Below are 26,901 nucleotides of genomic sequence, written 5' to 3' on the forward strand. Positions count from 1 at the left end.
TTCAATAGGAGCTGCAGGTGCTCAGCACTTTTGAAAAATGAGACTGTTTCTGTTTAGGGAAATACAGATTGGAAAATGTTGGTTGACATTAGCGTATAAAGCAGCTCCTGTTGGCCAGGAACGGCAAACCGCGGCCACTGGCAGCTATGGGCGGCCATGCCTGTGGCCCGACAGCAGATTACCCTGATGGGCTGCGTGTGGGCAGCCGTTGCCCATCCCTGGTATAAAGTAATAAATATATAATATAAAGCAAGTATTTGCGAGAGGATGGGAACAGAAAGTTGTCCTCTGAAAGACAGACTACCATGCTTATAGATCCTTTCGAAGCAAAGGTCCCCAAAGTGTGGGGCGCGCCCCCTAGGGGGGCATGTAGGAACATCCTGGGGGGTGCGGTGGGGCCTAGGCCAGCCCCCATGGGAGCAGAGAGGGAGCACCACCCAGTCCCTCCCTGCTCCCAGCTCTGCTCTGCTCCTGCCCCTAGCCTCAGCCTCTGGACACGGCTCCATTCCCAGCCCAAGGCTGAGGCTGAGGGCAAGGCTGAGAGCAGAGCCGCACCTAGCCGCTGGCCCGGCTGCTGGCCTCCACTGCAGCCTGGCTGTCACTCTGCTCCTGCTCCCGCCCCCGCCCCCAGCTGTGGCCCCTGGCCACAACCCCACTCCCAGCCTCAGACCCACCAGCCCCTGCAGCCCCAGCCTGGCCCCTTTGCCCCTCTCCGTGTCTCTCCCCTCCCCCCCACACCTCGGAGCCATGGCCCTGCTCCCGGCCCCAGGTCCTGGGGGTGGTGGGTGGGAGGGGGGCATTACCGTCAAAAGTTTGGGACCGCTGTTTTAAAGCATCACACTTCCTTTGGATCAATTACCCATAAACTGTCATTGCTTAAATGAATTAATAGGAGAAACTGGCTTGACAATGTGACATCTTTCTTTCCATGATGTTTACAAGTAAAACATTAAAAGTGTTCCTATCACAAAACGTGGCTTTCCTCCAAGGCTGGCAGAAATAATGCAATTGATTTTTATAGTTTAACAAAATGAAAATCTACTCTAACTTATTTAACATCTTGACTTATTTGGCAACAGCTGTGGTGAACAAGAGCGGAGAAGCTTCTTTTCAATTTATGGCTCCTATCACAATGAATAGAATGTGCCTTAGGAGAGCCGCCTAAGCTAACCAACAGAGATGCTGAGGAGAAGGATAGGTTTCAGAGTAACAGCCGTGTTAGTCTGTATTTGCAAAAAGAAAAGGAGTACTTGTGGCACCTTAGAGACTAACCAATTTATCTGAGCATGAGAGCACTTGTCGTGAGAGCTCATGCTCAAATAAATTGGTTAGTCTCTAAGGTGCCACAAGTACTCCTTTTCTTTTTGAGGAGAAGGATGTGTCCTAAAGTGCTGTCCCTCTCTCAGAGATAGATGCCTACGCCCAGGTTGCAGGAAGATGTTCATCTCTGCTGGCACTCCACAATTGGGAACCCCTCTCCTGGAGTCAGGCAGCTTAGGTGCCCAAATCATTTCTTGTAAGAATGAGTTAAGGGGCTGCCTCATGTCACACAAAATGGCTGTCAGAGGAGATGCTACCCCTTCCACTTCGTAACTTTTAGCTCAGTAGTTAGAGCACTCACCCAGGATGTGGCAGGTCCAGGTTCAATTCCCCCCCTCTGCTAGACGTGGGAAGAATGAATCTGAACAATTGTCTCCTACCTCTAAGGAGGTAGCCCCAACCACTTAGCTACAAGATAGTCTGGTGCGGGATTTCTTCAACTTCTCCTGTTCAAGCTGTTCCACTGTGTAGCAATAACTAAAGAGTGATTAGCACAGGGGAACTTGATCCCGGGTTTCTCACCTCCCACATGGTTGCCCAAACCACCAGGCTACAGAGTCAGTCTCATACATGCTCTTTTTGGCCCAATGGAGAGAATTCCATTGACATAGATGGCCTTTGACCTCTTAGTTGTGTTAACAAGAGGTGATGTTCTGTAAAATGAGAAGTAAATGGAAGAACTTGCCGCACATTAACATTTCCTAATAATAATAAATTTTAAAATATCTTAAGAAGACTTCCACTAGTATTTCTCGTGACATTTAGCAATAGATGTAAAGAGATGGAACCTATTATTTAACATAGTCATTATGAACAGCATTTATGCAAGTTCCCATCCTCATTCTTAACACATGCCCGAGCACTAGGTGGATTATCCAAGACTCAGGCTCTGTTGGAATAAAGTTTTCATGGCTTAGATTGATATATCTGGAATATATAGACTCCTTGAAGCCTCAGGTTGGATGACCAGATAGCAAGTGTGAAAAATTGGGACAGAGCGCGGGGGGTAATAGGAGCCTATATAAGAAAAATCCCCAAATATCGGGACTGTCCCTATAAAATCGGGACATCTGGTCACCCTAGCCTCAGGTTTCAATTCTGCAGGGTCAGTTCAGTCATTCGACAGAGGCACTTTTCATAAGTAAGATATTGCTGTTCTTGGCCAAAAAAAGTATTCTTTCATCCCTTTTTGTGCAGTATACTATGCACTATTTGGCAGGTAGTTTTCATCCCCAAAGTAAATGCAGTTGGTTTACATGTCTAGTTTGTGCAAAACTTCAGAATCCTTTGTGATGAAAAGTTCTGCTATATAAATGTACAATGTTTTAATTGTTATTTTTTATTTATCGTGACATCCTGTGGAAAGATGACATACAAGTGGTATTCCTTTTGATATTGATATTTCTCAGGTATTTATTGAAAACTTTGTTCAATTTGTTTTTTTAATCTTTCAGTTTAATATATCATTGCATCAGGTCCTTGACAAAAGACACAGCATATTGTAGAAGATGTGAGATGTCATCATGGTCACCATTAGATAAGGATGCAAAAAAAATTGAAACATGCAAATTCTCTGTACAACTGTAACTACAGAAAATAAAATAATATAAAATGCAAAGACAGAGAGGAGGATCTGATTTTGATCTGTCATTTCTAGTTTTTATATTACAACATACCACTAAAGCCCTGAACCTTCAAAACATTTATGCACATGCTTAACTTTACAACCATCCCACAATGTCTACTCATGGTAATAAAATTAACCTTGAGCATAAGGGTTTGAAGGATTGGAGCTTAACAAATTATTGCAGAAAGAGAGACTCCAAATTCACCTTACATGAGCTAAAGATACATCATTATATCAGCAATCAAATATATTTTAATCACTTACTCACTATACTGTTTTCATAGATACCAGTGTAAAATTATCTTAATCTTTCTTGGTACATTAAAAGTCATTCATGTTGAATCGATGGCCTAATAAAAAGGACATTTTGTCTTCAGTAAACAGATTTGACCTCCTTAAAACAATATTTTGACCTCTTTAAATCAATATTTCCATATGTTGCATAGCTGATTTGCAGTGTAATCTAGCTAGGCATCTCTCATGCATCTGTCACTGTGGCATGCAGGTGTCCATATCTAGGCTATATTTACTATTCCTGTGTTTGTGCTACTTTGTTTGTCCTGTGCTATGAAACTAGGGCTCCAGTGCTGCAAGCTTATATGCATGGGTGGACCTGTCAACTAGGGTTGCCAGGCGTCCAGTTTTCGACCAGAAAGCCTGGTTGAAAGGGACCCTGGTGGCTCCAGTTGGCATTGCCAACTGAGCTGTTAAAATCCAGTTGGCGGTGCAGCGGGGCCCCAGGGCTAACGCAGGCTCTGTGCCTGCCCTAGCTCCATGTGGCTCCTGGAAACGGCTGCCAGGTCCTTGCAGCCCCTAGGTGCTTGGGCAGCCAGGGGGGGCGCCGTGCACTGACCCCACCCCAACGGTCAGCTCCGCAGCTCCCATTGGTCGGGAGCCAGGAACTGCAGGAGCGAGGGCAGCGTGCAGAGCCTCCCTGGCCACCCGTGCACCTATGGGCTGCAAGGACCTGGTGGCCCCTTCCTGGGAGCCACGGTAAGTGCTGCTGGGACCCCGTCCCCCAAACCCCTGCCCCAGCCTGGGGTCCCCTCCTGCACCCAAACTCCCTCTTGGAGCCCACACCCCATATGCCCCCCAACACACCAACCCCCTGCACCAGTTCTGGTCCTTGAGCCCCCTCCTGCAACTCAAACCCCTCACCTCCAGTCCCACCTCAGAGCCCATACCCCCAACTGGAGCCCTCACCCACCCCCACACCACAACCCCCTGTCCCAGCCCGGAGCCCCGTCCTTAACCTGAAACTCCTCATCCCTGGCCGCACCCCAGAGCCCACACTCCCAGCCAGAGCCCTCAGCCCCCTCCCGCACCCCAACGCCCGTCCCAGTCTGGTGAAAGTGAGTGAGGGTCGGGGAGAGAGAGCGACAGAGGGAGGGAGGATGCAGCAAGTGGAGGTGGAGCCTCAGGGCAGGGGTGGGGCCTCAGGGCGGTGGTGGAGCAGGGGGCAGGGCAAGGTGTTTGGGTTTGTGCCATTAGAAAGTTGGCAACCCTATTGTGCACCTGTACACAGCCCCCACAAAATAGGGTTCTGTGCAGGCCCAAGGTCCAGTCACAGGTATGAGTTTGCAAGAATGTCGTCCAAACATGCTTATAACAAAAGGCTGACTGCTAATCATGGCAAGGTGGGACAGATCCTTTATTGTTTTTCTACTTGACTAAAGTTTTTACAGAGCACCAATCACTGAAGTATCTAAACAGTGTTGTAAAATTTAGGTGTTTACAGTTTTCTTGTGTTTCGTCATCATCCTTTTTTTTTTTTTCTTCTGGGAAGTCTTACTCAATAAACAAATTAAGCCAACAAACATAAGTTAAGCAATGAAAGCTACAGTTTGTGAAATTAGTTTTGGTTACATTTCTCAGACTGCTGAAGGAACACACAGGAACATTTCAGGTTGAGTATATTGGCCATTTGCTTAGAACTATTTTGTTATAAACTGATATTAACTCGCTTTTGAACTTGTACAATGCTTATTTTGATTTGTCTAAAATTAGACACAAATGTACTCAGTTTTAGTTCTTTTATCCTGCTTATCTGTTGTCAACAAAATTGGGTGATTTTTTTCTTGTTTTCTTAAAGGTGACCTGCAAATTAAAATTTTAAAAATGGCATTGTACCCTTTTTATTACTGCTTTATGATCTAAGAAGCTCTGAAAGGTTTTTGGTTTTGCTTTGCTTATTTAAAAGGAAAAAAATCTTATTTCTTATCTTAGAAATATAAAGCTTGTCCTTACTATTTTTACTGGAGAACTGTTTGGAGAATCATAGAATTGTACAGGGAACTTTCGTATCCTTCAGTTGTAGATGTGTGTTTGAATATTTCACCAGCTGTTTGCCAGTTGTTTGAGTTAAATACATATTAAGAAAAACTTAAAAAAAAAGAAAAAAAAAGAAGTTATAGAAAAGTCTGGTTAAAAATTTCTTCTCAGTTGCTAATATTTCATTCTATTCTTCCTTGTGAGATCAATCTCACTAATTCTTCAGTCATCCAGAAAGTTTTCCAAGAAAAACAGAGTAGACAATACATGAATTTCTAATGTAAAAAAAAAAGGGCAGAAAAAAACCAGCACTTAAAAATATCTTAGTCAACATTTTAGGCTTTTTTGATACATCATAAACAAGCACACACACAAAAAATATGGATGCAAACTTTTTCTTCGCCACTTTGTAAGTCACCTTTAAATTTTCAGAGAAAACACAGCACATCTCCTAAGTTGAAATTTAGTGGTTACATGTAGACAGGAGTCAGACTGATAACTTTCATTTCATATTGTAGTCAATGCTTATTGTACCTTGTCAAAATATGGGAATACTGCAAAATTCTGCCTCTGAGTTACATAATGGATCTCAGTTCTATGTCTCCTCTACATATACAGAAGTCCCATGGATGGCAATGAAAGTTATGCATACGTAGAGGGAAAGAAAAATATGGGAGTCAAAGAATATCATAAGAATGTAAAAGGGGTTGTCTACACAGTGTTTTTATATGGATATGTGAATTTAAAGCCATGTAGTTATGTGGGTATAAGGGCATGGCTACACTGGAAACTTCAAAGCGCTGTCACGGGAACGCTTCCACAGTGGCACATTGAAGTGTGAGTGTGGTCGTGTGCAAGCGCTGGGAGAGAGCTCCACGAGGGGATTACAGTAGCACCAGAGACTTTGGCCCCACTTTGGCATTTCAGCCAGGTGTGGCATGAGCCCTTAAGAATTCTGTGGTGGCAGGTTTAGCAGCACTGTCTGAAACATCCCTGATCAGGAACAGGTAAACACTAAATGCTGTCAAAGGGTGGTTTTAGTTACGGAAAATGACTGGCAATGTTGTTGAGATGTAGATGAAAAATCGTCACTATATAGCCTTATTTATTAGAAATAAAACCACACCCAAATGAAGGAGCTCACATTTATTGGTTGATTTGTTCCCTTTTCTCCTCTGTGTTCCCTGCAGGCTGTAATAATGATCCCTGTGCTATTTCTGCTGCTCTTTGGATATGTCTTTTCACTGCCAGACTGCCCCCAGAAGTGTTTATGTACCCCTTCTCTAATGGATTGCCGCTGTGCCAGTTTATATGAAGTTCCACATGGTATCGCTCAAAAAACAGAAACATTGATCTTGAACGACAACCATTTAACCCTCATTTCTCCAGGAGTGTTTCAGCACCTTCTCAATCTCACATTCCTTGGTTTAGCCAACAACAAGCTGTCACTTCAGAATGACTCTTTTGACAATATCAGCAAGAGCATCCTCTCTCTGGATCTCTCTGGGAACAATTTCACAGACTTGCCATCAAACTTGTTCAGGAACACAAAGAAACTGGTTTGGTTAAACTTAGCTGAAAACAGATTGGGTCTTCTGGACAGTACAATTTTCATCTCCTTAGAAAAACTCACCTATCTGGACCTCTCCAATAACAGGCTGAAGATGCTTGCATCCATGTTTGTGGGGCTTTCCCAGCTTGATACCTTAATGCTGGCTGGTAACCATCTCCCCACCATACCAGAGGGAGTTTTTGATCCCATTCATAACCTTAAGATCCTTGTTCTGTCCCACAATGAAATAAGTCATTTGCCTGAGGGTTTGTTTGACAAGCTGAAGAGTCTTAATGACTTGCTGCTAGATTATAATAATTTTACTGAGATATCACATGCTATATTCACAACCCTCGACAACCTAAAACATTTTTCAATTTCTAAAAATAAAATCCAAAGTATTCCACCTCTCTTGTTTGCTAGCAGGTTTACCTTAAGGAAACTTGACCTGTCTAGTAATTTACTCTCAGAGATGCCTTCTGACTTCGCTTCAGGGTTGGAGCAGCTGGAAGTTCTTAATTTATCTGCAAATTGTATTGGTAATGTTCCCAAAAATCTATTCATAAATAATACTAAACTAGAGTTTCTGCATTTGGACAAAACTTGTCTCCACACTCCACCCATTTTTTCAGGCCTTCAAAATCTGATTGAGTTAACTTTATGCTGTAATGGCATAAAAATCTTACCAAAAACATTCACTGACAGTATGGCTAATTTGGAACTTTTGGATCTCTCCATGAACAATATAAGAGAAATAGAGGATGATGCATTTAAGATGAACCATAATATCACAAAAGTAATTTTGACTGGGAATCTAGTTTGCACAACTGATCAATTTATGCATTACTCTTTTAAAGGACTAGGCTGTAGCAGTAAAAATTAAAGGATTGTAAGAACTGTACTTCTGCGACCTTCAATAAAAGTCTAACATACATATGGCAAGAAGCATGATTATTTCTGAACTACAAAAGACCATCCTCTAACAGTACGAGCATTAATACATCATATGAACTCACTGCACTGTCTGGTAGTTTAATATAATAATGGATATGTGACATGGTACAAAATCCTTTTGGAATTTCACAGGTTAACTTTTTCAGGAGAAAGATATTGTGATAAGTATAGCAGCTGTGAAATTTATTATAATAATTTTTATATTTACATTTGTGTCCCTTTACTGTTGTATGTCTCCCCTACTTCTTACCAGATCATTAAACAATTGAGCTATGAGCATATATACCCACACATACATATATTTGAGGGACAATATGATGGTATGAGTTTGAGATGGCTACATTTCTCATGAGTGTTGAAGCCATAAGAATTAATCTGTTCATCTCAGAAAATCTTGACAAGACACTATTTACTTTGTTTATGACACAGTGCCTTCGATCCCTCCAACTAGGAAGCCAGATGCCTTAGTTACCACAGGGTACCAATTACCTCTACAGAGGTACATAGGTGCTTAAACCCCAGACTTAGTGGCTAAGTCCAACTTTTAGCCTCCATAAAGCTACAAAGTCCAGCTGGAGGAAGACATGTAAAAGGTACTTGCTGTGTAGCTTTTAGCTCAGGGATTAGAGCACTCACCTGGCATTGGGGAGACCCCAATTTAATTGCCCCCTCTGCCACAGGGGAAGCAAAGGCTCTAATCACAAAGCTATGGCAGAGCTCCCTCAGTCTCTCACGCTGAAGCTAACTAAAGAGTAATTGGCACAGGGGAACTTAACCCTGGGCCTCCCATCTCCCACGTGGGTGGCCTAATCACTGGGCTATGGAATTATTTGCAGTTGTGCTCTCTCTCTTTCTGTCTGGCCCAATGAGTGCTCTACTGTGGAAAAATGCTTAATAGTCATTGGGATAGAAAGTGAGATCATGAGAGACAATGACTCTGATTGGTAGCCTGGTAGGTAGGGCACTCACCTGGGACATGGGAAACCTTCAATCTCTCTTTCATTATTTAGCCACAGTGGAACAGCTTTAACAGGAGAGATTGAGGGAGCCCCATATCAAATATCCTATAGTTGGGTGGATGGAGTATGTACCTGAGAGGTGGGAGACCCCTGTTCAAATCTTCCCCCATCCTCTGACAGGCCGGGGGTGGGGAGATTGAAATTAGACTTGGCACATCCCAGGTGAGTGCTCTAACCACTGGGCTAAGAGCATATTTGGCACCTGACTCTTGAGTTTGGGAAGGCTGGGCATGGGTGCCGAAAGCTCTGTAGAAGTGTGTGTGTGGGGGCGTGACCCACTTGTGGCTCCGGCCTGAGGCCCCACCCTTGCTCAGCTTCCTCCCCCTGGGGCCCTGTCCATGCTCCACCCTGAGGCCCTGCTCTCGCTCAGTCTCTTCCCCGAAGGCCCTGCCCCACTGCTGCCTCTTCCTGCCCCTGCTCCACCCCCTCCCCCAAGGCACCACACTTGTCTCCACCCCCTGAAGCTCCCCTTGCTTCCTGCTCACTCCTCTCTGACCCCCCACAAAGCTTGGCGCTTTGGGCAGTGGCGCTCCAAAGGCAGCAGGCTAGCATGTTTCCAAAGGGAGGTGTGCAGAATCCGGCATTTCTTGCCCCATTTGGGGAGGCTTAGCCTCCCCATGTGCCTTATATCTGCTGCCCTTTGGCTAAGAGTTATAAGGTGGTTTTCTGTTCCTCCTTCTCAAGCCTTTTTGTACGGAGAGAGGTAAGCACCAACTTATTCACACAAGAAACTGCTTACGTGCTATGACCATAAGCCAGGGGTTCTCACAACAAATGTTTTGGTGGCCGCTCTGACAATTTTTCCTAAAATACTTAATTAACTTCAGGAAAAACAAATAAATATGCACATATACATGTCCAAATCATTGTAATTTATATATGTAGGGTGTTGTTGTTTTTTTTTTTTTGTCAACTCAATAATAAGAATAATGTACAGTTGTCTCTATTCTTTACTGGACCAAAACAGAATAGAAACACAAATAAGGTGCTTTGAACATTCTTGTGTTTTTTCTTGTTGTTTCTTTTGCTTTTTGGGGTTGTTGTTTTTTAAAGACTTGCTAGCTATAAGTAAGTCTGCTCTGAAAAGTGATATTTGTATGTTTGTTACTATCACTTTTCACAGCAGACTTACTCAGCCCCAGCAAGCTTGGGGACAAATTAAGCCCTGGATGGGGAGGTGGGTACAGAGGTAGCAGGGGCGATGGGGCACTGGGGGAGGCAGCGGGGGCCAGAGGTGATGGGGGGGGTGAGTTCGGGGTCAGAGCCCACCACCACGCAGCCAGGGAATGGAGCCCAAAGCCCCACATCCTGGGAACAGAAGCTGAAGCCCCATGGCTGGAGCCTGGTGCCCACCACCCCCCAGGGCTGAAGCCCAACCCCGTCACTCCTGGGAAGGTGGGAAACTCACTGACTGCCTGCTCCTCCAGCTTGTGTGTCTCTTCTCCAGAGGGAGGTGGGACCCAACCACTGCTGGTGGCCCCTGGGGAGGGGCTGCTGCTTTTCCCTCCCCCCCAGTCACTGCCTAGAAGGCTGTGGCCACAAGAAAAGGCTGTGGTGGCTGCATGTGGCCACAGTGGCCGCATTTGAGAAACACTGCCCCCAGTCCTCACACCCAACATGCTACTGTAATAATCTTTGTAAAAAATATGCCTTATATGAGGGACCATTTGAAAACCAATAACTCACTGATCATTAATATTCTTGTATGATGTATGCACATGTGTATTAAGAGGTATGGATATATGCTAGAATTAGGATTAAAGTGTGTTTAATTTAGGCATACTGGGGGAGTTGTTAAACAGGCCTGCCCTAGACAAAGGAATGTGTTTGCTTCTCTGACCAGCACCCTGGTCATCAGGCAGAGACAATGAAGGTACATTTACATACAGGTAAACAAAGCTATCAAGCTAACAACTGGTGGAAGAGGCAGCATGGTGTCTATGCCCCAGCAGGGAGAAAAGCTTGGCCTGGTTTTTAATTTTCAAAGAATACATTGCAAAGGCGTACTAGTCTATAAACACAGGGGGGCTGATCCTGACGTGATAAGTAATTGAATCAACTGATTGTATACAATATTACTGTATTATAAAAATGTATTGAGTGAGGTGTTTTATGAAAGCCTCTGACACACTGGTGATTAATATAATTGTGAAATGTATGTGTTAACAATATATGAGGAAATATGGATACATAATGATATTATGCTTTCGTCTGTGACAAGAAAAGGAGTACTTGTGGCACCTTAGAGACTAACAATTTTCTGTGAAGTGAGCTGTAGCTCACGAAAGCTCATGCTCAAATAAATTGGTTAGTCTCTAAGGTGCCACAAGTACTCCTTTAAATTTCTGTGACAGGTTCTCTCCTAGATATGAGAGAAGGCAGCTATCTGTCTATTAAGATTAATCAAGGTGTGACCAAATACAATGGAAGCCCTATTTGCATAGTACAGCATGACATCATCCTGCCTCTTGAGGCAAACTCATTGAACTTCAGAAGATATAAGCAAAGCCAGAAGCCATCTTTGGCATCTATCACCAGACAGACACAAGGAGGCAGAGCTCTTGCAACCCAAGAAAGATGGTTCTTTCAACCAAGGGGGCGGGGTGTGTGAAGTCTCTGGGAACTGAATATAGGTGAGAAACCTGCTGAGACAAAGAGCTTTCACATAGGGAGACAAGGGAAACCAGCACCTTTTGTTTCTGTGGAAGGTCCTGACTGAGGGAAAGTCAGCCATGGCTGGGAAGAGGGAAGACTGGTGGGAGAAACCAGTCTTGAACAAAGACTGTACCTTGCTAGATTAAATTTTAGACTTTTAGATGCATGTTTTCACTTTTATTTGCTTGTAACTATCTCTACTTTTATTTCTTTTACTTGGCATCACTTAACCTATGTCCTATTGTTAATAAATTTGTGTTTATTTTTATTATAAACCAACTCATTGTGGTGGTTAAAGGGAAGGGTGTATTTACCTCCAGTTAAGGTAATAATCTGTGATGTACTTTCATTTCTTTAAAGGAACAAATAAACCTTATTATTTCACTGAACTGTCCAGGAGCGGGCTGGATATTGTAGACACACGTTTTTGGGAAGTCTTGGGACTGGAAGTGTGTTGGCGTCACCTTGCAGATTGTAACCAAGACTGGTGAAAGCCAGCATGGGGCTGTGGGGCTGTAGACAGGCTTCTGGGTCAGAGCTGCTGAACCAGTGCTATCTAGCATACAGACAGACACTAAGGGTATGACCTGCATGCTTAGAGGCTGGTTATGAGTATCCCAGGCTGGGAGCTACAGTAGCAAAGCATTGTAAAGCACCGAGGGTTGCAGGGCATGTGGTGACACAACACCTCACTGGTCTGTATTGCACCCCAAGCCCAGTGACAGGTGCCTAAGCCATCTAACTCCAGGAAACGGGTTCCCATTTGTGGATCACTAAGCAAAGATAGGCACCTTACTGCAGCCTGGATTTAGGTATCTATATCTGAGAGAGGGACAGGGCTTAATATTGGCTTCTCCCATTGGCTAGCTTAGGCAGCTCCCCAACTAGTGTGCTGGGTTTTGTGGATAGCATTATATGGCATCTATCTTTCCCCATTCATTGTATAGGGAGGTCAGATCCCTAAAGCAGCTGTTGTGAATTGCAGTGTTATCTCTGTGATTTCTAGGAGTTTAAAAGTTAGGTGTTGTGACACTGAGCATTGCAATGCCTAAGTCTCTTTGTAGGTCCAGGCCCATGAGTCCAACCAATGGTTCAGGGCTCAGAGGGAGCTGTTAAAATGTCTAAAGCTACCTAACATAGCTTTTCTATAAGTAAAAACATCATTTCTTTAAAGTCTGATGTCTTGGATTCTTTTAGGGCTAGAAGTGAGTGCTGCATACCACATTTTGAACATGGGAATCTTCCTTTCACAGTGGGATCATGCTCCCATTTCAGGCCCATCAGGGCCATTACATACAGAACTCCAACACTTTTTTTCTCTAGAAAAGCTATCACTGGGCTATGACTGAATTTTGCCCACACTGGGCCTTAGATGGGGTAATTATTTTGGGAAATCCCATATTTTTGGGATGAAAAGAAGGAAACATTCTGCGGCAGGATTTTTTTTTTTTAAAAAGTAGCTGTTTGAACTTCTCAGATGTTTGGAATGTCAGAATACAGCCACATGGCCACCAACTAGCATGAATTAAAGGTGTGAAAGGGTGGTTAAAGGGGTTTCCAGTTGAGCTATGTAAACTTGATAGAACTAATCTGATTTAAAAAAACCCCACCTTATGTCATTATGTAGACAAGTGTGTGAAGCTTAATAGAGAATGTGATCTTTTCTATAATTTTTGAACCGCTACAGAATTCTAGAGCAGGGATGTAATTCCCAAAGGGTGGTTTTGGGATGGTTTCCCAAAAACAACCTATGGAAAGGTTATCATTCGCTATTAAAATCTGTAGGCATTAATTTTCCACAGTCAGCTGGAGTGTGAGAGAATCGTGAGTGTGAGAACCACACAAGTGTAAGAAGAGGTGTGTGTGTGTGCAAGTGGTGGTGGGGAGAGTAAGCATATCTGTGTGTCTCGTCTCTGGAATGGGTTTCCTCTGGCAAGAGGGAGCATCGCCCCTTTAAGAAGGCAGTGCCTCAGGAGGTTGTTCTTGTGCCTATTGGAGCAAACACAGAGCAACGTGTCTCTGTCATGGCAGCTACTCCAGGTGGCAGTTTCCTGAGCACTGTCTCCAGTTGATCACAGCGGGAAGAACCAGTGCCTCATCTTCCTCACCCGGACGGGGGAAATGCTGTGACAGATGTATTTAAAGAGACCTGCAGCTGGTCTGTCCTTCTGTCTCTTCTATCTGGCTTCTTATTTCACCAACAAGGTGAGGACGAGGGAGCTGTAAATTGGTTTGTATTGATTGATTGATTGAGTGATTGCCTGAGCATTCCTTTTTCTAATTCACCTCCCTGGATTTTCTCCCAGATCTGACAGCAGGAAGGCTAACTGCATTTCTTTCTCCTCTCAGCATCTTCCCTTGCCTGCTGAAAGAGGAGGAGCTGTTATTTCATTTTCAGTTTCTCTTGAGAATTGAGAGACTCCAGCTGGTCATAGTTAGCTGCATACAAAACCCCTTTCTCCTTGCAAATAGTCCTTGTGCACAGACAGAGGAATCGGAAAGGGGTCCCTGTATTGTTGAGACTTCCAGCCTCTCTATCTGAGGGAGACACCCAATAGAAACCCCATATTAACAGGATGCATCTCTGCGGCTGTATCTCCCTTTAAAAGAACAGCCCAGCGGCAAGAAGCCATCAAATCGAACAATTCCTTCACGCCTTATACCCAACCTCTGTCCCGCCCCCGGAAAGCAGAGAGGGGGAAAGTTAGGTCGAAGGAAAATCTGGAAAAGCTGAAAGTGATAGGAGGCATTAGGGGCTATTTGTAAATGCACAGATTACAAAGTTACTGTAAGGCAGAGAACAAAGCCTTGGACAAATGAGTGAAGTAGTGGCTCTGTGTGGGAAAGGGGCTGGGAAGAATTCAACAAGTATTAATTACAGTTATGATTACTGTACAGTACTTTCACTTAAGTGTGACTGCCATTTTATATTTCTTCTCACTTTTTAAAAACTTCTTTGGAAGCTTGAAATTGAAACATGAGGCTTCATTATCTTTTCACCTATTCCAGTGTAAAGCAGCAGTAACTGCACCAAAGTAAGTGGAATTATAGGTGTGTACATTAGATTAGAACCAGGGTCCTGGTTTCTTAATGTAATCCTTAAACATTATTATTGTTCTAGTGTTGCTCATGAGTGCTGTTTTGCTGATACTTCCCCCACCCCCATAAGAAGAATTGAAATGTTTAAAATCCTCTCAAAAAAAAAATTTTTTTTTTTTTTTTAAATTCCAGTAAGTCTAATTTTGGGCCTCTCACATCTGAGAGTATCCTTTCAATACAATGTAAGGCTTGTAAATATAGTAACCGTTAACTTACAGTGGCAGACAAACACTGACAGTAGTAAAAAAAAAAAAAAAAAAAAAGCACAAAACTGAGAATTATACTTATTAGTAAAAGTTCGCCGGTCCCTCCAAAATTAGGGCTGCAACATAAATGAAATCCCAGCTTCTCAGCTAAAGCTCTAATGGGTTTCTATTTGCTGTTGTGGGGATATGATTGTCCATAATTTCATGCACATCCAAGCCTCATTCACCTGGCTCCATTTTCAAAGATGTGAAAACAAGCAACATTTTCAAGGTATGTAAATTCCAATATCCTGCCTACTGACAAGAGTGAAGGGAGGGCCTCTTTACAATCCAAACAAAAAATATTAGCTACAGAGCCAGTAGTTCTATTGCTTTGATAGTGTTAGTTTAATATTCTTGTAAGGCCATTATTAGCTGCCTGGCAAACACAGAAAGCGGAGGTGGTAAAGACCTGATATATCACGTAGTCCTTACGCTTTCCAACATAGGATTAAGTCCAGAAGGCACAGTAGCCACCATTAAAAATAGAATGGTAGCTTAGTAGTTGCAACATTCACTAGGGAATACTGCAAACACCAAAGTACCTGATCCAAGACAAAACTGCCAAAGTTTTAAAGGGTGATCATGGTAGCTAAGCAAAGCTTAATATTCATTATAGCCACATTAAACTGTAAGTTCAGGGCAAAAATCTACTTTCCACTGTGCTCTCTCATTGATGTCATTAGAAGTTCCATGAAGAAATAGAAGGAAAAATATGCCAGAGTGCACACTGTGGATGAGAATTTTTATGGCCTAAACTTATTCCAGAACTGTTTTATTTGTTCGCTAAGTACCTGAGTTTGTGTATTATGTAGTTTTAATTCCACATTCTGAGTTTCACGGGTTTATTTTGAATTCCTGTAGCCCAGGGTTGATGGCATCAGTGAGTTTGTGATTCTGCTGTCAATGAGAATGGTGAAAATTAGCAGTAATTTCACTGAAGCCAGTGGAATTCTAGTGGTAAAACTGACACAAGTGAGATCAGAATCAATCCCAGAGTTTGCATTTTGATTGTCCCATAACTGTGGGGAAACTATGGTAACCTCTTCTTATTTTCTCTGCTAGAGGATGCCTCTGTGGCACTGGTGCAGATACTTTGCAAGAAGAGACACCTTTGTTTGTACAACAAAGGTGTGTGGAACTTCTTGGGAGAGATGAAGAAATGTACTTTTTCATGAGGACCCAATGTAAAATCATCCCCTTCCCACCTGCAGCTTCTGAGTTTGTCCCACACAAATTCTATTAAGAATGTCAAGGAGGGTTGACGTAGTAGGTAGGAACCGAAAGGGGCCAAAACAGCAGCTGTGTTGTATCTAAATGGTGTTGGACTGCAGAAAATGCTTGGGTAAATATATTTTAGATAAGATAAACAAAGCTCCCTCACACACCTAAAAATTGTTTATGGATTTAATGCAGGAAAGTTAAAAGATAATCAGAGTAAGGCATTTACATTTGTCCCAGGCACTGCATGAACAAAAGCAAAGAAGAAAGACACTTGTGCTTTAAACCAAGACATATATCAACTCTGAAGCGTATCTGTAAAATGCCACTTTCTTACTCAGACCTCCTCCCAGTGTGTACTGAAGTCATTTCTTTAGTAACAAAATATAGGGGCCAATTCCTGCAAGAGGTTCACACCCTCCATGCCCATTAAAGGCAATGGGTATTGAGTTTTGCTCAGCTCCTTCCAAGATTATGCCAATAGGTTTTTTGCTACTCTTTACTCCTGAAGGCATTACAGAGCAACTATTGTTAAGACTGCAAGCTGGATTCTTTTTTGGCTCATCAATAGGTTTGTTAGTTAAATTTCATCTGCAGGGCTAAATTCTACTTTCATTTACACCTGTACGACCTAATTGTTGCAATTATTCACATACTCATCTGAAAAAATGTGTAGCAGGCATATTTATTCACATCACAACTAAAAAGTTAGCTTGGAGTGTACATTTAGTTTCACTGCGAGGCAAGCTACATAAAGACACATCTGAAACCTTCGATGCCCAATATTAGAATACATACTGGTCAAGTGGATATGTGGATAGAAAGTGTAATGGACTGGGTGATAAAATAGATTTTCACTTCTCTAAGTTCTACAATTCTACTTGTAATTTTTATTTATAAGAATCATGAGTAGTATATGTGAAGTGAGGGTATCTTTTGCATACATATGTTGGTTAAGTTTGGAGCCTGTGGTTTCAACCAAAGACACATATCTTTGGACTCTATATTATTAAAATGTCAGTAACAAGTCTGCATTACATTATGCCCAGTAATGATATACCGAGGAAACCCAACCTGGATTGACTGAGATAGATGAGATTAACTGGGCCCACTCACATGCTTAATGTCCCCCGTTAATGTCAGTGAGGCTCTAAGTCAGGGGTGGGCAAACTATGGCCCATGGGCTGAATTTGGCCCCTCGGGGCTTTGGATCCGGCCCTTGGGATTGCCACCCCCGTGGCGCTGCGCTGCTCTGGGAAGCGGCCACACCATGTCCCTGCAGCCCGTGGGCGTGGGGCAGCAGAGGGTTCCGCATGCTGCTCTTGCCTGTGGGTACCTCCCCCAAAGCTCCCATTGGTCAGGAATGGGTTACCGTGGCCAATGGGAGCTTCGGGAGAGGTACCCACAGGTGAGAGAAACATGCGGAGCTCTCTGCGCCCCCCTCCACCCTCAGGGGCCACGCAGGGACGTGGTGCCGGCTGCTTTCGTCCCCAGCCGTGGTGTGGGGCGGGGGCAGGGAGCCTGCCCTGGCCCCGGTGTCTGCCACTGCCACCTGGAGCCGCTCTAGGTAAGCGGCACCAGGCCGGAGCCTGAACCCCTCCTGCACCCCGCACCCCAACTCCCTGAGTCCCCTCCTGCACTCCACACCCTTCTGCACCCCAACCCCCTGCCCTGAGCCCCCTCCCGTACCTGGCACCCCTCCTGCACCCCAATCCCGTACCCGGAGCCCCCTCCTGCACCCCACACCCCTCCTGCACTCCAACTCCCTGCCCTGAGCCCCCTGCCACATCCCGCACCCCTCCTGCATCCCAACCCCCTGCCTGAGCCCCCTCCTGCACCTCGCACCCCTCCTGCACCCCAACACCCTGCCCTGAGCCCCCTCCTGCACCCTGCATCTCTCCTGCACCTCAACCCCCTGACCTGAGATCCCTCCTGCACTCCACACCCCTCCTGCACCCTAAACCCTTCCGTGAGTCTCCTCATACACCCCGCACCCCTCCTCTGCCCCAACCCCTTGCACTGAGCCCCTTCCTGCACACCGCACCCCCTCCAACACCCCGCACTCCATCCCCGCACTCCAACCCCGTGCCCCAGCCCTGTAAGCAATATCCCCACCCAGATGTGGCCCTCGGCCAAAAAGTTTGCCCACCCTTGCTCTAAGTGGTAACTTGTAAAAGAGCATGGCTGGAGTCCTAGCCCAGAGCCCAAAATTACTCCATATGATTCCACCGCAAGCCCCAAAATGATCATTAGGGTTCAGCCAAATTTCAGGTTCAAACACTAAGGCTTACCAGCACTAGATCTTAATCAAGAGTTTTATTTAAATCATCCCCAAGAGTTCTTGCCATTCTCACCATTCCAGGGAACATAAGGACCATTCACAGACCCTGAACAGTCTAGGATCAGAGTCTCTCACCCTCCATGCTGTTCAGTGCTGAGCCCTGTAGGCAGAATCTTCTTAGCCTGTTGTCTAAGCAAAGTATGATCCTTACAAGGAGTAAATATCTCTGCTAGCTCCCAAAGCCTTACTTCTTAATAATATGGTCCACTTGCCTGCACCTCCCTTTAGCACAGACAGCTTGTATTATCCCTTTTGGGGGCTGGCCAGCAGCTGGCTCACAATTTGTATAGTGGGGGTGCTGAAAGTCATTGAACCAAACTGTAAACCCTGTACATAATGGAAACCACTTCAGGCCAGGGTGTGCAGCAGCACCCCTAGTTCCAGCATCTTTGGGTATGGCAGGTATTTTTCCTTTCTTCTGAGAAAGTTTAACTCCTTCTCCCTTTTACTGGGGATGGTGTTTATAAACCTGGTCATAGCAAGTACTTCGGTGCTGCATAGGCATAAGTGTGGGTAGATTTTTGCTCCTTATTTGCAGAGGCACATATGTGGGAAATCACCCTAGGATCCAGATCCCACACATACTGATCTGCTAAAACATTCTAAAGAAACAATATTAATGCTTCTTCTGTAGCATGTTACATTTCCAAAGCACTTTCCAAACACTAGTTAATATTATATGCAAATAACCTATACTAACCACACTGAGATTGCGAAGTGCACCGCTCATCGTCAGGAAATGGCAAAGTTAACATGCCCATTCAACCTTACCTCTGCCCCAGGGTGGGCGTGTAAGATGATACAGTTTTAATGACATGTCACATTTTTTTTTCCTCCAGATCCTTGCCTCATGTGCAGTGTGGAAGGTGCTCAGTGAATGTGACAGCTGTCCAATATTTATATTTCTCTCCATTGTTCAATGTGCAGCCCTCAGCCTTTATTTACTCTAATGCCATGTAACTCCTGCACTGAATGAGGCAGGGGCCAGCACATCTGAAATGCTAAGAACAGTTCTGCACTGGGGATGTGTGTCTATTGCACTGATTTTAGAATTCCTTGCTCGTGCTTTTTTCTGTAGAAGTTTCTTGTACTCCATTACTTTTGTGAATGTCTGTTAATGTTATAACACCATGGATGTGTAATGTTCATTAACTGTGTATTTGTTTTCCAGTATGTCCTGTCTGTCCTGAAATTCACCTACCCTACCCTTTTTCAAGGGTAAGTACCATTTGAAAAACACATTTGTTTGAAATATGACTCTAATCAGTAAACGTCTAGCTGTTCCATGCTGAAGCTAACTTTAGCATCTCCTGTCATTACAGGCTTTTCTTGTCTAGAAAACATACTCCATGGAGCCCTAGTAAAGTATTTGTTAATTTGTCTGTGTTATTATTAATGTCATCCTGGTAAAGTATCTGTTTACAAGGTCAACAGCCGCTCCATCAATTCTAGTTTTTATGGTGGCCTGATATTTTAATCTAGGAAAATAGCAATTATAAGATTCCCTCACCATTTTAAGAAGTACTGATTTTGGCTTATGTGCATATGTGATTCATTTAATTTCTTCCAATATGCTAACAATTAAATATGAATCTGTATCTAGGCTAATACAAATACAAGGACACTTTATTTTCAAGCTCAGCCCATTTCTTAATTGTAATTCTGTACAGTATTACAAATCACAACTTTATGCAGTGACTCTGACAAGCCTTTTGTTTTGGCCAAGTTAGCTGTATTTACTTTCACTGCTGTCATCAATTTATAAAAGATATTGAGTGAAATCCTCGCCCATTGATGTTAATGGAGGTCAGGATTTCATCATCATTTTTGTTCTCTTGGCATATGTGACCTGCCAATAGTGTTTATGCAGAGTGGATATTTTCAAGTCGTGGACCATTACCTAACTTTTTCTGTCTTTTCCCCCCCATGACTGTGATGAACCCCTATGAATCTCCATTTTCTTTGAGGCCTGGGAGGTCTATTAATCCAAAAAAGAGTTATGACATCTCTTTTCAGGAGTCTGTTCTACTGTCAATGTGTGTACAAATTACTTTATACTACTGTTTCACCCAAGAGGCCTGGTCATGGACCAGGACCCCACTGTACTAGGCACTGTATAAACAAACATTCCCCCCCCCCCCGCAATACTTCATATTTTCTGGGATGAAGTGTGTGTGAGGGGAGTATGTAGAAGACAAATATGGTAAGTCCTCATTAAAAGTCAGCATTCACTAGCAGTTACCACACCCTGCTATCTGAGTTGCTGCAGTTATTTCCTTTCCTGAGTACACGGAAATAGTGGGCTATCTTGGTGTAGTGATGGTTGGTAAATGCTGACTGTTAAAAGGCCTTTGCATATTATCGCTTTAGATTTTGGAGTAAGTGAGCAGGGGAGAAAAGCACCTTATCCTCACCATCTAACCCTGCCATAGGTCTGTTGTCATTGCTTGTGTTCTCTGTCTAATGTAGGGTTCTCTCCTGCAAGGTGCTGAGGACCTTCAACTCTCATTGACTTCAACAGGAGTGGTGGGTGCTCTGTACCTTGTAGGATTATCTTCAGTACCAGAGGTGCGTTTGCTCTCTGGGACTTGATCCTGCACCATTAATGTTAATGGGAGTTTTGACTTGAATGGGAGCAGGATCAAGCCCCTGATGAACATCCGGCTTACCCAGCTTTTACATCATTGTATGCCCCTCATCTAAACAAGGTAAAGTGAACTGTTGTAACTGCACTGATTGTTCTTAATGTTCCCTGTGGGCAGTAATCTATCTGCTTTCCACCAGCATCAGGCTGTAGAGCAGTGGTGGGCAACCTGCGGCCCGCGGGCCACACATAGCCGTCAGGGTAATCCACTGGCAGGCCGCCAGACAGTTTGTTTATATTTGCCCACCACTGCTGTAGAGTGAATTGCATGTGATGGTGTCTTTCTTTTCTTTTTTTGCAACACACCGCTTAACAATGAAAGGACTAACAGGCAAACAAAACCTTTGTGCCTAACAGTTACACAGGTTACAATGGTTTCGCATTACAGCACAGTACACTAAACATTTACTGAATATAAAGCAAATAGTATTCAAACCCCGCACCCCCCCAAAAAACTTTGCTAAACCAAAGGAAAAGGAAATGTGGAACATAAAACTAGCACTGAGTATACAGATTTTCTTTTTATAGTTTAAAATAAATTCCCTCACAGTCCTTTCATGATTTCACATGCTGTTTCTCTGGTAGGATAGAGAAGGCTCTTCTGATAGGGCAGAGTGTTATTAGTTATTGTGAAATACCAATATAGTGGCAGATCCAGGAGGTTTTGGATTTGAACAAAAAACTAGCCAGTTATGACGAAGCTCTCTCTAGAAGCTACAGATTAAAGAGTGCTGTGGGCCGTCTATGTATTTGTTATTTGATTGTTATTGACAGTATGCTTGGCACTATCTAGAAACTATCTAGAAAAAAGTACAGTTTGTGCAGTAGGGAGTTTTCAATCCAGGCCTAGTGTGAGCTACCATGAATAGTCATGTTCGCGTTGATATGTGAAGTCAGTGGGACTACACATGGTATCCCTGGTGCTTATTGCCAGGAATGATCCAAACGAAGCCAGTTATTGAAGCCTTAGATCCAATAGTGTTTATAGGATTTAAACTTAAACAGATGGACAGAAAGAACCCCAAAACCAAAACAACCCTCCCCCCAACAACATACAAAGACAAAGAGGAAGGTCAATCCAAAAATATTGTTTATTTAACTGTTTTCTTTTCCTTTCTCCCTTCTATAATATAATGGAATAGAAAGTTAGCATTTGGGTATGATTAGCATGCATAGTGCTTATCAGACAAATAAACTGACAGATCCCTGCCTACAATCTACTTGAACCCAGAGCAAGAGACCATAAATGAAGGGTGTGGGGAGAGTATATGGAAGGACCAAAGTTATAATGTAAGAGAGCAAGGGTGCTAATTTTTAATGTGGTCAGTTTTTTCCTTATAAAGTATATTTGAATACAATTAGATTTGGGGCAGTAGCCAGAGTGATGGATGGGGTGGAGAGATAGGTTTTAAAAGAAAAGAGCAGGGCTGCATGCTGTACAGCAGTGGTGGGCAACCTGCAGCCCGTCAGGGTAATCCACTGGTGTACCGTCAGACAGTTTGTTTACATTTTCACGGCTGCCCGCAGCTCCCAGTGGCTGTGGTTCACCGTTCCCGGCCAATGGGAGCTGCGGGAAGTGGCACGGGCAGTAGGGATGTGCTGGCCGCCACTTCCCGCAGCTCCCATTGGCTGGGAATGGCGAACTGTGGCCACTGGGAGCTGCAAGTGGCTGTGAAAATGTAAACAAACTGTCTGGCAATACGCCAGTGGATTACCCTGCCAGGCCGCAGGTTGCCCACCACTGCTGTACAGGCTCAGGGCTGACATTCCAGGGCTAGGAGGCACTACAAGAAAAGATGCCAAGCCACATATGGGGGAAACTTAATTTCGCTATGGGAAATATGGTTTGTGATATTTAAAAAAACCACCAGAGTGACTGTTCTGTGTTGTTTCAGGTGGCAGACGTTAGTTGGTGGATTTCTGCTCCACGTCTCCTGGAAGCTGGGCTGGGTGGAGATCAGTTGCAGTTCAAGGTACAGTGAACTCTGCAACACGTCATTAATATTTATTTTTTGTTGTTGGACTATGACACAGTTAGGTTTGCTGCAGAGGAAAGTACTGAGCTGCCATGTAGGAGCAGATGGAAAGTGAGCACAGTTCAGAGTATAAATGTACAGTTTTCAAACAGACCAACTCCACTTAGCAAAGGCATGAGATATAACCCATGGATGATATGGAGGTTCAATTTTCCATGAAGAGTGAGTAGGAAAAGGTGGTAGCATCACAGATTACTTGACTTACATATTTTTGGTTGTAATTAAAAAGATACATCTATTTTATTTGATAAAGGAGTGAAATTTTCATGGTGATACTAGTTGATAGGTTTTTCAGATAGCGCACTTTTGTGTTGAGATCCAAACAATTTGAATAGGGCATTGTACCTTTGGACTTCATAATTTTGAATGGAATCCTTTTGTTTGCAAGTAATGGGCTGAATTTTGTTTTCACTTGTGCCCAAGTAACTAGACTGACTTCAGAGAGGTTGCAGGGACATAGATGGGAACAGAATTTGTCCCAATATGTTTTTATAAGCAATTTGGCTAGAGTGGGAACATTTTGGGCCAAAACTTTCATTGACATTGACAGGATCAGGCCCTTCGGGGAACAGCCTTGTTTTGTTGGTGGTAGTTGGTAACTACAATTATTAACAAACTTTTATTCTATATGCATTATTTTTCTTTACCCTTAATATATTCTGGAAATCCAGAAGGGATGCAGGCATAAGTTACATCCTCTCAATTTTTTTTTTTAAGCAGGCCTCATTTGGAAATGATTTTTTTTCTGATGAAAACAAAATCAAAATTGTTTGTCACATTTTTTCTTTGAGTTTTTATGGGTTGTTGAAAAATTTAAAGCCATACCCAAAACTAAACTGAAATTTTTTTTGTTTCTAATGTTTGTTTCTTTCAATGAAAACCCTGAAAAAGGTTGAAGAAAATTTTAGATGAAAACTTTGGATTTTGTTGAAGAGCCATTTTATATATATATAAAAAAAAAGTTTTGATGGAAAAATTTGACCAGCTTTTTTGTATGTTTTGGAAACAAAACCTTACATCCACTAGATGTCAGTCTGATATAGGGAACTAAATGAGACTAACAACCCCTGAGAGATTAACAGTTGAGAGAATTTCTCCATAGTTTTATGGAGCAGGATTTCTCTAACTATTAGTTAATGACTAAATTAAATAACTAGGCATAGCCAATGCTTTGGACTCATTCTTCAAAACACTGTAATTATATTCCAGTCTTTGTATGAAGTCTCATATTTTGCTGTACCCTTAGCTAGGTACTGCAATTGGTGTAAGACATTTAGGTCCAAATTTTCAGAAATACTCTTTAATTCTGGGTGGCTTTGATTTTTGAGTGCCCATCTTTAGATAGCTAAGCTTGGTTTTCAGAGATGCCAAGTGTCCACATCTCCAAGTGATGCTTCTGGGAGCTGTGTTCAAAACCTCTGAAAAAACAGGCGCATCAAGTAAGGCACCCAAACTTAAAGGGTGCTTTTGAAAAATGTAGCCCCATTAGCTTTGCACTGGAATATCCCTTTCTCCTGCATGTACTTCTGATCCTGAACCCAAGAAATATCTTTTATAAAAGCTAAAATGCAGCAGATACTGAGTTATATAATGCATGTGGCTTACAGCAAGATTTCTTTAGCTTTTTGGACACCACAGTTTATCTCCCCCCAACTCCCAAGGCCACCACAGTCACCATTCTCCTAGCTGCAAAAAGGCTGGATTTGTAACTCTGTATGGAACTTGGGTCAGCAAGAAGGGCTCTGAAGAGAGTTGGAGATGTTCCTAGCCTTAGGGGCTATGCATATCTCCATAGTTACTCGGAGTAAGAGACTATGATTCATATTGCATTCACTCAAAGAGAAATGCAGAGCTCTAAGGGTATGTCTACACTACGGAATAAGGTCGAATTTATAGAAGTCGGTTTTTTAGAAATCGGTTTTATATATTCGAGTGTGTGTGTCCCCACAGAAAATGCTCTAAGTGCATTAACTCGGCGGAGCGCTTCCACAGTACCGAGGCTAGAGTCGACTTCCGGAGCGTTGCACTGTGGGTAGCTATCCCACAGTTCCCGCAGTCTCCGCTGCCCATTGGAATTCTGGGTTGAGATCCCAATGCCTGATGGGGCTAAAACATTGTCGCGGGTGGTTCTGGGTACATATCGTCAGGCCCCCGTTCCCTCCCTCCCTCCGTGAAAGCAAGGGCAGACAATCATTTCGCGCCTTTTTTCCTGAGTTACCTGTGCAGACGCCATACCACGGCAAGCATGGAGCCCGCTCAGGTAACCGTCACCCTATGTCTCCTGGGTGCTGGCAGACGCGGTACGGCTTTGCTACACAGTAGCAGCAACCCCTTGCCTTGTGGCAGCAGACGGTACAGTACGACTGGTAGCCGTCATCGTCATGTCCGAGGTGCTCCTGGCCACGTCGGCTGGGAGCGCCTGGGCAGACATGGGCGCAGGGACTAAATTTGGAGTGACTTGACCAGGTCATTCTCTTTAGTCCTGCAGTCAGTCCTATTGAACCGTCTTATGGTGAGCGGGCAGGCGATACGGACTGCTAGCAGTCGTACTGTACCATCTTCTGCTGAGCAGCCATGAGATGTGGATGGCATGCAGTCCTTCTGCACCGTCTGCTGCCAGCCAAAGATGTAAAAGATAGATGGAGTGGGTCAAAACAAGAAATAGACCAGATTTGTTTTGTACTCATTTGCTTCCCCCCCTCCCCTGTCTAGGGGACTCATTCTTCTAGGTCACACTGCAGTCACTCACAGAGAAGGTGCAGCGAGGTAAATCTAGCCATGTATCAATCAGAGGCCAGGCTAACCTTCTTGTTCCAATAAGGACAATAACTTAGGTGCACCATTTCTTATTGGAACCCTCCGTGAAGTCCTGCCTGAAATACTCCTTGATGTAAAGCCACCCCCTTTGTTGATTTTAGCTCCCTGAAGCCAACCCTGTAAGCCGTGTCCTCAGTCGCCCCTCCCGGCGTCAGAGCAACGGCAAACAATCGGGCATCTGAGAGTGCTGTCCAGAGCAGTCACAATGGAGCACTCTGATGGGGCTAAAACATTGTCGCGGGTGGTTCTGGGTACGTATCGTCAGGCCCCCGTTCCCTCCCTCCCTCCCTCCGTGAAAGCAAGGGCAGACAATCATTTCGCGCCTTTTTTCCTGAGTTACCTGTGCAGACGCCATACCACGGCAAGCATGGAGCCCGCTCAGGTAACCGTCACCCTATGTCTCCTGGGTGCTGGCAGACGCGGTACGGCTTTGCTGCACAGTAGCAGCAACCCATTGCCTTCTGGCAGCAGACGGTGCAATACGACTGGTAGTCGTCCTCGTCGTGTCCGAGGTGCTCCTGGCCACGTCGGCTGGGAGTGCCTGGGCAGACATGGGCGCAGGGACTAAATTTGGAGTGACTTGACCAGGTCATTCTCTTTAGTCCTGCAGTCAGTCCTATTGAACCGTCTTATGGTGAGCGGGCAGGCGATACGGAATGCTAGCAGTCGTACTGTACCATCTTCTGCCAGGCAGGCAAGAGATGAGGATTGCTAGTAGTCGTATTGTACCATCTTCTGCCAGGCAGGCAAGAGATGAGGATGGCTAGCAGTCGTACTGTACCATCTTCTGCCGAGCAGCCATGAGATGTGGATGGCATGCAGTCCTTCTGCACCGTCTGCTGCCAGCCAAAGATGTAAAAGATAGATGGAGTGGGTCAAAACAAGAAATAGACCAGATTTGTTTTGTACTCATTTGCCTCCTCCCCTGTCTAGGGGACTCATTCCTCTAGGTCACACTGCAGTCACTCACAGAGAAGGTGCAGCGAGGTAAATCTAGCCATGTATCAATCAGAGGCCAGGCTAACCTCCTTGTTCCAATAAGAACGATAACTTAGGTGCACCATTTCTTATTGGAACCCTCCGTGAAGTCCTGCCTGAAA

At 44.0% G+C, this 26,901-nt stretch overlaps 2 protein-coding genes across 9 annotated transcripts in view; both read left to right on the forward strand.

Moving 5' to 3' along the window:
• The first annotated feature begins 4,772 nt into the window (after positions 1 to 4,772).
• LOC125630977 (uncharacterized) lies at positions 4,773 to 7,704 on the forward strand. The gene is made up of 2 exons (XM_048837174.2): positions 4,773 to 4,853; positions 6,409 to 7,704. The coding sequence occupies exon 2, from the start codon at positions 6,418 to 6,420 to the stop codon at positions 7,651 to 7,653; it is 1,236 nt and encodes a 411-aa protein (XP_048693131.1). The 5' UTR covers positions 4,773 to 4,853; positions 6,409 to 6,417; the 3' UTR covers positions 7,654 to 7,704.
• Positions 7,705 to 13,395: 5,691 nt separating this feature from the next.
• Positions 13,396 to 26,901, forward strand: part of SLC35D4 (solute carrier family 35 member D4) — a 140,387-nt gene continuing 126,881 nt past the window's right edge. For all 8 annotated transcript variants that reach the window (XM_048840457.2, XM_048840462.2, XM_048840464.2 and 5 more), the window contains exons 1-3: positions 13,396 to 13,603; positions 19,476 to 19,522; positions 22,844 to 22,921. In XM_048840457.2, coding sequence (XP_048696414.1) covers positions 13,532 to 13,603; positions 19,476 to 19,522; positions 22,844 to 22,921 — 197 coding nt within the window. In that variant the 5' untranslated portion in view covers positions 13,396 to 13,531. The remainder of the gene's footprint in view (positions 13,604 to 19,475; positions 19,523 to 22,843; positions 22,922 to 26,901) is intronic.

The sequence above is a fragment of the Caretta caretta genome, chromosome 2 (assembly GCF_965140235.1).
Source record: "Caretta caretta isolate rCarCar2 chromosome 2, rCarCar1.hap1, whole genome shotgun sequence".
NCBI lineage: Eukaryota > Metazoa > Chordata > Testudines > Cheloniidae > Caretta > Caretta caretta.